Source organism: Osmerus eperlanus, chromosome 5, assembly GCF_963692335.1.
Source record: "Osmerus eperlanus chromosome 5, fOsmEpe2.1, whole genome shotgun sequence".
In the NCBI taxonomy this organism is placed as follows: domain Eukaryota; kingdom Metazoa; phylum Chordata; class Actinopteri; order Osmeriformes; family Osmeridae; genus Osmerus; species Osmerus eperlanus.
The window spans coordinates 17,228,172-17,241,736 of NC_085022.1; the positions used below are offsets into that span (position 1 = coordinate 17,228,172).

At 46.5% G+C, this 13,565-nt stretch overlaps 1 protein-coding gene across 1 annotated transcript in view; it reads right to left on the bottom strand.

The window, feature by feature from the left end:
- Positions 1-13,565, bottom strand: part of LOC134020659 (cadherin-13-like) — a 61,498-nt gene that overhangs the window by 26,757 nt on the left and 21,176 nt on the right. The window contains exons 3-5 of the mRNA XM_062460820.1: positions 4,476-4,616; positions 3,101-3,164; positions 889-928 (exon numbers count right to left, since the gene is read on the bottom strand). Of these exons, the coding sequence (XP_062316804.1) occupies positions 889-928; positions 3,101-3,164; positions 4,476-4,616 (245 nt within the window). The remainder of the gene's footprint in view (positions 1-888; positions 929-3,100; positions 3,165-4,475; positions 4,617-13,565) is intronic.

Sequence of the window (13,565 nt, forward strand, 5' to 3'; positions counted from 1 at the left end):
ACAGACATGTACTCACACATACACGCACACATACACACGCACACACACTCCTTCTGTTGTGTAGCCCAGGGAAGCTAATGAGCTTACCTGCGGTGTTATTAAATCCGGAGCAGGTTCAGCTCCTGCTGTGTCTATAGATAGATCTCAGATGAATCATATGTCTGGGAAAAGCAGCTTTTCTTTGGAAACTTGATTAAGGTGACTGGCAGCAGTCTGTATTCTATTCATTGCATTTGCTTTGGAGATGGAGATACGATTAAGGTCTCAGCAACTTAGGGGTTTTAGAGTTAAACAACACATTTGTTTACAAGGTGTTGGTAAGACTCTGCACCCACACACTTTCTGAGGAGTTTAGCTCCCATCTACACAGCAAGCTATTGGAATAGTCTTTGGAAGACATGATCACCTTAGAGAGAAAGCGCTCACGGCTGTCATAAGACTGACAGGCAGCCAGGTTGCGTTACTTCTCAAGGTCGGCTGCTTTGTAAAAGTGGTGGATTGAGCACGAAGTACGGTGGGTTGGTTTGATCCAGGATTAAATAAAAGCCCTGAATGCCAACGTTTCTATTCAGAACTTCTAGTCATCTAAGAGGCAGGCTGGATTTATCTGAGTGTGAGCCATGGGTCACTTCTAACACCGGGTGAAGAGTCCTGTAGCAGGGATCATAACTAACAATTGTCGCCAGTGGATGCAGCACGGTTTGGGATATGATCTGTTCTAGTTTTTTTTTTTGTTCACTGATAGTTTCCGATAGTTTAATTTTTTTTTGTTGAAATCATATAATGTCGCACTCTGTAGGTTTATACACAGACGAACGGGCAATGTGAATGGACAGCAACAAAGCAAGGCTCAGCTATCTGCAATATTCCAAAACAAGCACCCAGTACCTGGCTGGAGGTGCGTAGTGTTTTTCCTCACCACACGGCCCTGTCAGACAGAACAGAGATTCAAAGCACATCTCAAGTGATCCTCCACAGGCCTCCTTTATGGCTTTGCGGGGAGGCTGTTTGCTCATCGGGACTTTCTCACTGAGATCATGGAGATGGGTTTCCTCCTGGGGCCCTGTCTCTGTCGAGAGGGCCGCTAACCCTCTTATGTGACATGCATCCTCATTTATCAGGCCTTTGTGTTCCTGTTCCCTTCATTAGGCAGACTCTCAGAAACTTCAGCCTCCAGCCACCTCCAGACACTGGAACACTCATCTCCAGTATCATCTCAACCGCGTGTGTGCCACCTGGGTTCCGCATATTGGAAATTTGGCATAGCAGTGTGGCCGTGATTGGTGAGAGAGACCACAGCTTAGTGAAAGCATATTTGGTCAGCAGATGTCAGGGATACTGGGTACCAGCGTGCCTAGTGGTTGAGATTGTGGTCAGTCTTGAAGCAGACAGACTGGCCTGGGGCGAGAAGACCTGCAGAGTAACAGTGAGGCAGGAGATATCTCCTCTGAGCTGGCAGAGCAATCATGCAGGCAGGCCATAATCGCTGACGCACACACACACACACACACACAACCGTTCCACGCCTCACCCATGACTGTAAATATCATTATCGTCTGTACGACGGATGACAGCAGACGTATCTTCCATGGGGTATGGGAAAGAAAGAGAGAGAAAGAGTGAGAGAGAGAGAGACAATGAAAGAGGGGGAGAGAGAAAGAGAGAGAGACAGAGAGAGGGGGGGGTTGTAGTCGTCGGCAGGAAGTGAGAGAGGCCACCGGCTGTCAGTCTGTGTGAGTGACAGCGATGATAGGGACCATCAGAGGCTAAAATGAGGTGGAAGTTATCAGCCACAGTCTGGAGAGACAGAGAGGAAAGGGGGGGATGGGTGGAGGAAAAGGGATGGCAAGGATGGGCTGAGGGTGGCTGGAGGATGGGTGCTGGAGGGGGGGGGGGAAGGGCTTGTTAAGGTCATGTATCTGACCCTTGACCATGCTACAGGTCCATTACTCAATGTGTGCAGGGTTGGTCCGGATACATGACTCAGAGGAGGGGGGATGATAATGGGCAGGGGTGTCTGGATATTGGAGCTCATGTGAATGAGCTCCCGGGCTCACAGGCATCCCTGCTCCCTGTCTTAAACAGCTCCAGTACCTCGAGATTCCTAATCATCTTTCCTTGTTTCCCCCGCTCATAAAAGAAGGATTAGAAGTGGTTATTAAAGATAATCATTTTGGAGCCGAATCCTCTGCCGATGCTGCGGAGAATAGAATAAATCCAGAATATAAAAGAACAAGTTAGTCTTAGATTTAAAAAGTTTGACTAGATACTAAGCCCTCTGGAGAGATTGTAGTCTTCCACTGAACTGCTCTTTGACTGTATTTGCATATAATAACCACTGTGGAAAACCGTACGCTCTGACTCCTATTATTCGTTTTTCGGACCACTTTCCTGATCTAATAGATGACCTTATAGCTCTGACCACGACGCTCACCCCACCTGGCTCCACAAATGACCTTACGGATGTGCTGTAAGTAGTCCGCCCCCAGCACCGGCCTGAGATGAGGTGTGTATCTATTAGGGATCACAGAAGCCTGTAGTCTGTGTGTGTGTGCGTGTGTGTATGTGTGTGTGTGTGTGTGAGAAAGAGCGAGACAGAGAGAGATACAGAGATGGAGAGAGAGAGAGAGAGAGAGAGAGAGAGAGAGAGAGAGAGAGAGAGAGAGAGAGAGAGAGAGAGAGAGAGAGAGAGAGAGAGAGAGGAAGACGCTTGCCCTTACAAATCGAATTCATAACTGTAAAACTGGGCACACACATGCACATCAGCCTGCTAAAAAGGTCAGATATGATTCATGGGCATTTGAGAGGCCGGAATATGATTGTTGTTGGGTAGAAGGAGGAGGAGGAGAGGTAAGGGGGGGGGGATAAGATTAGGAGGAGGAGGGGATGAAGGAGGAGGTGTCAGAGGAGAGGAGGAAGGAGAAAAGGTGGAGGAGAAAAAGGATAAGGAGATGGAGGTGTCAAAAGCAGATGACTCCTAATGGGAACTTAGCGTCTATAAACGGCTGTTTTAAAAAGACCCATTTCTCCGCAGTGTTAAATGAATTCCCACATGAGGAATGGCAACATTCGCCAGGGACATGGACGAGCTGGCCCCTACTTGGCCCCGCTGGCTCTCTGAGCCGGAACATTCTGTCGGCCACATCCACTCCCAACAAGCTCGCCTGACACAGCAATGCATCATGGGATGCTGGCGAGGGGAGTGCAACGGGTGATGTGTCTCAGCTCCTGACAACAGCTACGGGCATTTCCATTAAAAACCACACAACTCAAGTCAACGGCCCTGGCTCTCTCCTTCAGGCTCTGCTGCTGCCCCCCCCCCCCCCCCTCAACACCCCCCCCCCCCCCCCATAAGAAAGGGGGGAAACAGCCAGGGCTGCACTTCTTGACAAATTCATCATGCATTTGCACACACGGCCACACAGGTTAAGTTGGTAATGTGCGGTTTTCTCCGTGTGTGAATGACAGAGGGAGATAGTGTGGCTTGCGGGTGGTGGTTCACATGAGTTTGTGTGTATGTGTGCGTGTGTACGCGCGCGTATGTGTGTGTCATACGTTTTACTGAAGCCTTGAGGCTGATAGTAAAAGAAAGAAAGGCCAAGATCACAGCAGCTTGGAACGCCAGCTCACCCTCCTCTTACACACACGCATCCTTATCTCCTCTCTGCACCCACATCACCTGACAACAGGGATGTGTTGTTTATTTCACACACACACACCCGCACACACACACACACACACACAAACATGCACGCACTCCCACAAGAATGATCTGCTTAGCTTTTTCATAGACAGGCCACTGAATTATAACACAATCATTTAAAATGGCCAAGCAAAGGTCATCGTGGATAAGCCGGCGAATGTGTGTGTGTATCGGTGCGCACGTCTGTGAGTGTGTGCGTGCGTTCGCGTCCGTACGTGTGATGCTCTGCATCACTTCTGTGTGAATTACGGGTCATGTGTGTGATTCCAGTGATGGATGCCGTGGGAATCTGCTCCTCTGCAAGGTCTGTCTGTGTGATGGGCTCAGCTGGGACTGTCAGGGACAACCGCCCCCCCCCCCCCCACACACACACACACACACCCTCACCCACACCCCCCACACACACACACATATATACATACAAACATATACTGGACATACCTACAGGCAGAGGAGAGAGGGATGAGGAGCAGCGGAGAGAGGGATGAGGAGCAGAGCAGAGGAGAGAGGGATGAGGAGCGGAGCAGAGGAGAGAGGGATGAGGAGCGGAGCAGAGGAGAGAGGGATGAGGAGCGGAGCAGAGGAGAGAGGGATGAGGAGCAGAGCAGAGGAGAGAGGGATGAGGAGCAGAGCAGAGGAGAGAGGGATGAGGAGCGGAGCAGAGGAGAGAGGGATGAGGAGCAGAGCAGAGGAGAGAGGGATGAGGAGCGGAGCAGAGGAGAGAGGGATGAGGAGCAGAGGAGAGAGGGATGAGGAAGAAAAGGGCTCTCACCAGAGAGTGAGTGAACTCAGGGGCGTGGTCATTCTTGTCTGTGATGGTGATGGTGGCGGTGGCGGTTCCTGTCAGTCCAACCTCACTTCCTGCCATGTCCTTGGCTACGATCTCCAGCTCGTATTGTGTCGTTGGAAGGGTCTGGAGAAACCATAGAGGAAGACAATCAGTGACCCATCTTACAGTGAAACACAGAAGAAGGCAGACACACACACACACACACAAGTGCATATCTGTTTCAGAAGGAATATGCAAAAGTAATCAGGATTAGACAAAGGGTCCGTAAACAGACATCAGAGGAAGGCAATTCACCAAATAACAATGTAAAAAATTCATTACTGACAGATGAACACCAACTGAGGCTGTGTTGATTGCTTTCCCAGTCAGTGCGTGGGCTGCCATGCTTAAATATCATGACAGAGCCAGGAAGCACTTACTCCAGCTCAACACAGACCCACCCACACTAACAGATAGAGAACTACTGAAATACCAAGTACCTTTTGTAATCTCAACCATACATATTCTGAGTATTGTAGAGTGCTAGTCTTCGACAAACACCCTTTTTTTCCTCTGGTAAAAGGTTACACCCAATTCTAGATCAGGTGAATATTGTAGAGTAGGCATGAACACAGAAAACATATGTACAGTTTATAATTGGAGGCTACTGTTGGTTTACATAAAACTGATGTATGTACAGTGTGGTGTACGTCATAGTACAGAATCAGCTCTCCTCAAGGTGTCAAATGACCTTCTTCTGGTGGGGGACTCTGGGAACTGTGCCATCTTAATTCTCTTGGACCTTAGTGCTGGGTCTGACACAATCAACCATGACATCCTCCGGAACAGTCTCAAAGGAAAGGTAGACATTCTGGGCATTTCCCCAAAACGTACTACTTAAAACTTGTCCTCTTCTTCAGCACCCATCACCTGTGGTGTACCGTACGCTTCCATCCTGGGCCTCATTTCAGTCTCATTATAATTTACGAGCTGCCTCTGGGCTTTATTTTTCGGAAATGTAGTCATATTTCTTACCACTATGAAGCGGACGTTAGACAGTTGTACCTTCCCCTGAGGCAAGCTGATGATAAATCCATAAAATCCCTCTTAGTTTGCCTTAAGGACCTTGAACATTGGATGTCAAAAACTACCTCCAGCTAAATGAAAGTGTGAAATTATATTGTTTGGCCCATCTGATTCTATCAATAGTATAGTGGAAAATCGGAGGCCACTTTCCGAAAACAAAAAACAAAGATCTTGGTGTCATCTTTTTGTTTCTTCCCTAAAACGTTATAGGCAAACAAGTTATGTTGTTAGCTTCTTCCAGCTCAGAGCCAATGCAAAGTTAAGACCTCCTCTCTCAAATATTCTTCATGCTTTTATCTTCTTCCCATCTTGACGACAAATAATCCAACTTTATATATATAAAGTTGGATTATTTGTTTTGAAAGCAATGCATGGATTTGACGCCACTTCATCATTTCTGACCTGAGCCTTTACCATACATCAAGGTCTCTTCGATCTTCAAACCAGATGCTTTTGTATACACCACGTTTTAGACTAGGTATAATGGGGATTGTATAGTCTCTGTGGCTGCCCCAAGGCTATGGAATGGCCTTCCTCTCCACCCCCAGCCTCTATCCATTTAAATCCTGCCTCAAGACACATTGTTTCCCCCAGGCTTTTCAGTCTCCATAAAGTATTGGCATGGTTTTCCTGTCAGGTTGTGTGCTACTGTATGTCATGTGTATTGGATTTGTGTGTGTAATTTGTCTCGCGTGTCATGTTATATGTACTTATTTGTACTTAATGTTCTGCTTTGTTTTGACTTTACAGCACTTTGGTTGAAACATGTGCAATATAAACAGATATCATTGATTGATTGTGATACTGTAGACCTGCTGTACAGAAACCCATGTAAAAACCCCAACAGACAGACCTACACTCTGTGTTCTTCATCTTCATCCATTTTTTATAACTCTGGGGGGGGGGGGGGTGTGCTGTGAGAGAGGAGGGTGAGGGAGGGGGAGTAAAGGAGGAAGTAAGGAGGGATTGAAGGTTTCTTCGCAAGATCTTAGAAGATCAAGGTTTTGATGGTTGGAGACGGATATACAGTACTTCCTGGTGCGGTTTTGGAAAACATATGCATTCGTTGATGAATGCCCTCCCTGACTTCACCACGTGGTTCACATGTCTGCCTGTCTGGCCTTCTGAGCATAGACACAAAGAGAATCAATAGCACAACGACTGTACACACAGCCCCTGACCAGCGCATTCATGAACGTCACCAGAGCAGGACTATCTGGGTGTAATACCGCCCAGGTGCTGCAGACATGGAGATGCGGGGACATCAGCTAGGCGATGCTGTTGATGACTGCAGCCATTGTCCTTGATGGGCAGCCTGTCTGAAAGCTGTTAGAAGCCACATATTTAATCAAAGTCATCCATCTCTTTCACTGCTTCCTCATCCTGCGGGCCAGCTTCCACAGGTCCACCATTGCTCATAATACCTTTCGCCATCTCACCAACAGCATTCACACACACCCTCACCCTCACGTCAACAACAACAACAAAAAACATACCCATACACACATACGGACACGCACATGCACACATAGTGTACGCTCACAGACACGCACCTGCAGCCCAAACAGCTTCAGCAATCCTAAAAAGCCATAGAGCTCGCCGTAGATCTCTGAGGAGTGCTCAGACTTTAGAAAACCATCGTCGTGCCACCCTGCTTAGAGTCAACAGCCAAGAGGAGAGTTGGAATGATTACCGCACCCCTACACAACTGTGACGCATCCCCATTAGTACTTTGGCAATGTGTGAGAGTCTAGCAGACTGTTGCTAATTACAGTATCAATTTGGCTCTGCTGGGAGGATACAGGCATTAAATAAAACGACCCGCCTTTTAATGACAGGATCATTTCGACTGGTGAATATTGTATTGTGACAGTGAGTCCTGTTTCCTGTTGTAGACGCAAACATACACCGCTGAATTCATTCTTTCGCTCTCCGTCACCAATATAACCTCCATCACTCCAGCCTTTCAGAACGACCCAGCCTCCTCTGTTGTGTCTCTCAAATGTTACTGGTCTTCCCTGTACCCATTCACGCATTCCACACACACACACACACCCACACAAACACACACGCACACACACACACTGCATCCTTCATTCATGATCGGAAATAATGGTCTTGTGTGTGCTGTCATTCCCTTGACACTCGTCTACACACATCCTTCCTCCCAGCATGCACCTGAACAGGATGTAGTTCTTCTGGGGAGGAATGCAGGAGACAGAGAGATGGCGTGCGCGTGAGCACCCATGAGTGGAATAAAGCTCCCACCCACTCACTCACTCACACGCATGCACACACACATACAGCGCCACGCACAAAGTAGCTGGCAATATCTTAATGACTGGAGTCCCAGGAGTGACCTGTCCATCTCGCAGAGTCTGGCAACTTCACACAGAGTCCTGACAGCTTCTGTCACTTGTCTCCTGGGTGTTCTGGAGGGAGATGGTCTGTGTAGGCTGGTCAGACCGAGCCATCAGAGCTGGGGCAGCTCGTACAATATCCAGGTGAAGAATAGGCTGCACTGATGCATAAATCATCCCTTTAAAGAATATATTAAGAGACCCCTGAGTGATTCTAATGAGTGATTGTATGACTGAGAGCGGGCTCCGAACCGGAACAGGGAGATTGTGAAATGGAGCCTCCCAAATGAGATATCTCTGAGATACAGCCTAAGGAGACACCAGATCTGAGAATGACATTTCACACTGTCTAGAAGCGATTCATCAGGGAGGAGAGGACAGGAAAAGAGAGTGGAGAGAGGTGGGGAGGGTTGGGAGGCGAGCAGTAAAGATCCTGGAACCACAGTCTGGGACTACCACATTTTTTTCCCTCAAAAGGTGTAATGTGATAATTCAATTGGCTGAGCTTGTGGCCTTATAAAGCAGGTGCTCGCTCCACAAAGCCACCGAGAATTCTTCAGTCCTCCTCTCAAAGCCCAGCGTCACAGTGACACACAAAGCAGGCTCAGAGAAGTGCTGCAGGAGAAGGAAGACATAACAGCCCGTCTAACAAAGCAGCATTATTCCTCTCACCTATGTGCCTCCCTCCCTCGCGCGCCACTCTCCCCTTCTTTTTTGTTGGCTGCACTGCTTTCTTTCATTTCCTCCCAAGGTACCCTTTCCCACTTGTTAAAATTCCAGCTTTTCACAGTGCAGTACTTTTGCAACCAGGAGTGAGTCTGACTGAGTGAAAGTATGATCAAAGCCTAATTTCTCTCTCTCTCTCTTTCTCTGTCTTTCTCTCACACTCCTCTCACGCTCCCTCCTTTTCTCTCCCTCATTTACTCTCTCTCCTCATATTAGCTCCCTCTTCCCCTTTCCCAATCTATCTGCCTCCTTCTCTCTCTCTCTCTCTCTCTCTCTCTCTCTCTCTCTCTCTCTCTCTCTTCTCTCTCTCTCTCTGTCTCTGTCTCTCTCTCTCTCACACTGTCTCTCTCTCTCTTTGGACTTTTCTCTCTCGCTGTGTGTAAATCATAGTGGTTAAGCCTGTGTACTACTTTGGTCTTCTCCCCCACTCTTATGTAGAGCCTGTTGTTTCAGACTCGTTCTGTACAGCAGCTTGGCTTCTCTCTCTGCAGCTTTGTCTCATCTCAGCCCACTCATCCATTATGCCCCCCCCCTCCCCCCTCCCCCCTCTCCCTCCCCCCCTCCCCCCTCTCCCTCCCCCCTCTCCCCTTACAGACCGCAGAAACATAGAAATAAAGTGTGTATAAATATACATACCAAATATATATATGTATCAATGTATGTATGTATGTATGTATGTATGTATGTATGTATGTATGTATGTATGTATGTATGTATGTATGCATGTACATACACACCGTATTTATATTTACTGTGTAGAAAATATTAGGTTTGTTTTCCCTTTACACAGTCGCATAAAATAAAATAAAAATGTGACAAAACTTTCGCATGCAGTGGGCAGTTCCTCTGGATTTGACCAATGGCAGCTCCCCATTCACCTGGTAGTATCCCTGGCAACGACCTGTGGGTTGTTTACTCCGCATCCCTTCAATCTCATAGATAAGAGAGGGCCCTTCCTGTGCCCCTGTGCCAACACCCAGCAGGGCTGTTAGACATGGGCATCCGTTCATGGCACACTGCCTTTATTGTGTGTGTGCGAGTGTGTAGCGCGTGTGCGAGTGTGTGCAAGCGTGTTTTTGCATGGTATGGTTCAATACCAGGCTCATCCCCACCCAGCAGGGTGCCATCTGTCAGCATATCACAGCATGGAATCCAGCCTGTTCCCCATACTGGGCATCCTCTCCTGGACCGAGAGAGTGTTTGTTTCCTGTCAGAGACGCTTGATTTAATGTTCTTTGCACCACAGGTGGGTGGGGTTAACTAGCACTTTAGGGATTAAACTATAGCATCCAGCTCCAGCACCTGGCAAAGCCACAGCCGTTACATACAGAGGGACTGCAGAAGGTCAGACAGGCAAGAGCTGGGTGTTTTCTGAACACATTCTGAGGGGACATTTTTGAGGTCATTCCACTCTCGCTTCCGATCTGCCTCTCTCGTCTTTTTCCCGCCTCTCTCCTCATTACAACCCTCTCTATCCCTCTCTCCGTCACGTTTCCCCAGGCCTACACTCCAGATGTAACTTGGCTGCCTGTCAAGAGTTCTGAGAAACGCTCAACCCACAATGCACCTCTTCAGGCACCTGATTAATTGCCATGCCAAATCTTAATTACAGCACAACCACAATCACATGGCTTTTATCTGGGCCACTTGAACCTGCTGTTGACCCACTTCTCTCAAGCACTCCTCTCACCCTCTCCTTTTATCCAGTGCTGAGGAGATTCAAGATTCTGGAGTTCAAATTGTACTGTCTGGTGCTACTGGTGTTGGTTTCTGATACAACAGAATTATTCTTAGAAATTCTCTGTAGTTCTCAGTAGAAGAACAAGGAATGCTTTAAACAAACATTGAGCATAGTCACACAAGACAATGGACATTAAATACCTGCAGGCCACAAAAGAGCAACAGTTGATAATCTCAACGTGTTCCTAAACCTTTGTGCTTTTTTTAATTCCCCAAACCATTTTTTTAGGCTCCGGTTAAAAGAGAAGCTATTGTGTTTTTTAAAAACTCATAATACATATCCGAGTGTTGTCATTACGTTCAACAATTATCTCTGCACTCCAGTCTGTTTATTTTTCTTTCCCTCTACCTTTCCCTCTCTCCTTCTCCCTCCCTCTCTCTCTGTCATCTGAGCAGACATGCAATGCACTGTCACAGGATTTGTGACAACGTAAGCAGTTCCTGCTGCTGATAACCCGCAGCACGTTAGCCCTCCAGTGAGGATTTAAGAGAAGCAGACAAAAGACTCTTTAACTCATTCATTATTAACCCAGGGTTTGAAACCTAAGCATCATTTGAAAAGAAAAAGTGACAGAGTGAACAAATAAAAATAACTAGAGAGGGTACAATTTCTGGGGAAATTGTAGGGTGTGCTTGCTTGCTTCGGTTGCACAGGGGTCCGTTTTTGAATGACATTTTTACAACTGATATATCTATATTTTATATTAAAATGCATACTTATTATTTATAAAGATTACATAGATTTAAAAGCATTTTTTTTGTGCTGCTCATTTACAACTGAAAATACGAGTGAAGTGTAGAATTAAATATGATGTCTTCTCATTTCCCCTGCAAGAGGCAGCCTCATAGCTGAATCAAAACGAATAAATTTGGCAGACCGGTGTAAAAATTGACCTAATCTCTATGACTTAAACGTCCTTTTAAGTTTTTCCCTTCTCGTGATATTTTCAGGCATTTAGCCTACTCATATTGCATTCATTCATTAATAAAGAACCCCCTTTGAAGATTATTCTACGACGTTACCGGCAGTAGAAGATGGAATCGCGATTCAAACAGTACCATCTGCTAACTGAAAATATGCCCCCAAAAACGTAAATAAGCTTGACATTTATTTAGTGGAAAATCGCTCATTCATAAAAAGCTCACTGGTAGCGATCATTGTCAGTAACAACGCAAAATGCGATATAGCCCTGTGTGGAGAAGCTGCCCCGGTAAATTGTACTACTACGGTACAGTACTAGACTACTGCTGTGTTCGTCTCCGTATCGATTGCGTTGGTTGAATTGGATTTAACGTTCCGTTGTACGGTTTAGGCTGAAATTAATTATTTTCATGAACAGATTGACAAAGTTTAGGCTGTGGCAATGAAGTTCAGGTTAGTAGTTATAGACTTTTGATTTAAGTAAGGGGAGTGCCGAACATGTTCTGTCGCCGTTTGACTTCCTACAGCTGTGTAGATGTTTTTGTAGTGTCTCGCGTAGGCTACAGCGTTGCAGTGATACACTGGATTGAAACCACAGGTAATGATAATTTCACTCACAAATCGTTTACTTGTAATCTAATGTCATAATAAATCCTACAACGAAAATGTATATGTGAGGAATGTTTATTTTAACGATTGAAAACAGATAACGCTACATCATAGACCACTGTAGTATGTGTTGCCCGGGCAACACAGGCTAATGTCATGATGCTAATACTTCAGTGAAATAGTAGACTACTGTTTCCGAAAGTAGATGTACTTCCTTAATAATATCAGCTTATACTGTACATTACACATCACAATTGTGTGTCATATCACCCTGGCCTCTTTGCTTGTGGCGTTTCTGCAGCTGCCTTGCAGTAAAGCTATAGTTAGCCTAGCTATCCCCCAAGTTAACAGATGCGAAACGAATGTTCTGCCAAAGGTAGTCACGCGTGTTTTCGTGACGTTAGTGACGTTGTGACGTTAGTAACGTCAGTGACTGTGGCTAGCAAATTAGCCACCGTTAGCTTCACTTTTCGCCACAAAAACTTAACTTAAGCCCAAACCATGCAACGGAACGTAAATTCCAATACAAGCAACTCAATCGCTACCAAGACGAAACTTTTGACACCTACGTTGTCTATGTAGGCCAAATATTGACTGAGTTTTAGGGGGGCAAAAAGAAATAAAATAAAAAATAATAATAATATATATGTGAGAGAACAAAGGTTGTGCTCTCGCCGAAGGCTTGAGCACACCCAATAATACAAAAACGTATTGTAGAGAAGAAATAATTTATTTGAAACTAAAACCAAACAAAATAAAACTGCAAATGAGAACAGAAAACAAACTAGAAAGCAAGTAGTGGCCCTCATGTGTACCATGTACCGGGGGGGGGGGTTTGTGTATCATGTCAGATCAAGCCCAGCCTGACCATGTTGTACTTCAACCTGTACGATGCGTTCTAACTGCATGTGCCCTCTGTTGTGAACACACTCCCCAAGTCACTGAGCTGCACCTCAGGGACTTTCTGTAGGAGCTAGGGAGTCTCTCTGATTGCAAGCGTAAAATAACGACATATGTTGCGATTGTAACATTAATTTGTCTCCTGGTTCCACCTTTGTCTAATTTCAATAGGTGGAGGATAAACTTCCACGACAATACTATGCCTGCAATTACAGCTTGATAACAACGTAATATACATCTTGTCACAGTGTGGAGTCAGGTTTCCTGCAGAGTATTTGACTCCCCTGTGTTGTCACAGGACGTTCCCTTTCCTCATGCCACCGCTGGGGTCCCTGCCCGAGCCACACCGAGAGAGTGTTGGTCTCTGCTGAGGTAAATGACCCAGCAAAGAGGCAAGCCAGAAGATCCAGAAGGATGAACCAAGAATGATAAAAGGGCCTGGGTGACTGGGGAGCTGATCCGGTCCGTATGTTACCACAGGGCTGGCCATGACAGTCGCCAGGCAGGTTCTGAGGAGTACCCGCATCAGAGGGACTCTGCCTGCGACTTGGAAAACAAGCTCAACTAATTGACACCTCAGAGAATCCCTATTTAGTGGTAAACAGAGGACCCAGTTCCCACCTGCTATACACCCCCTGGTTTCAACCTGCCCCGCCACAGCTGGTCTGCTTCCTACCCTGCCTAGCTGGCACGGAGAGGGCTTGTTTTTTGAGAGCTAAGCTTTATTCCACAAGTCAGCATCTGGAAGCT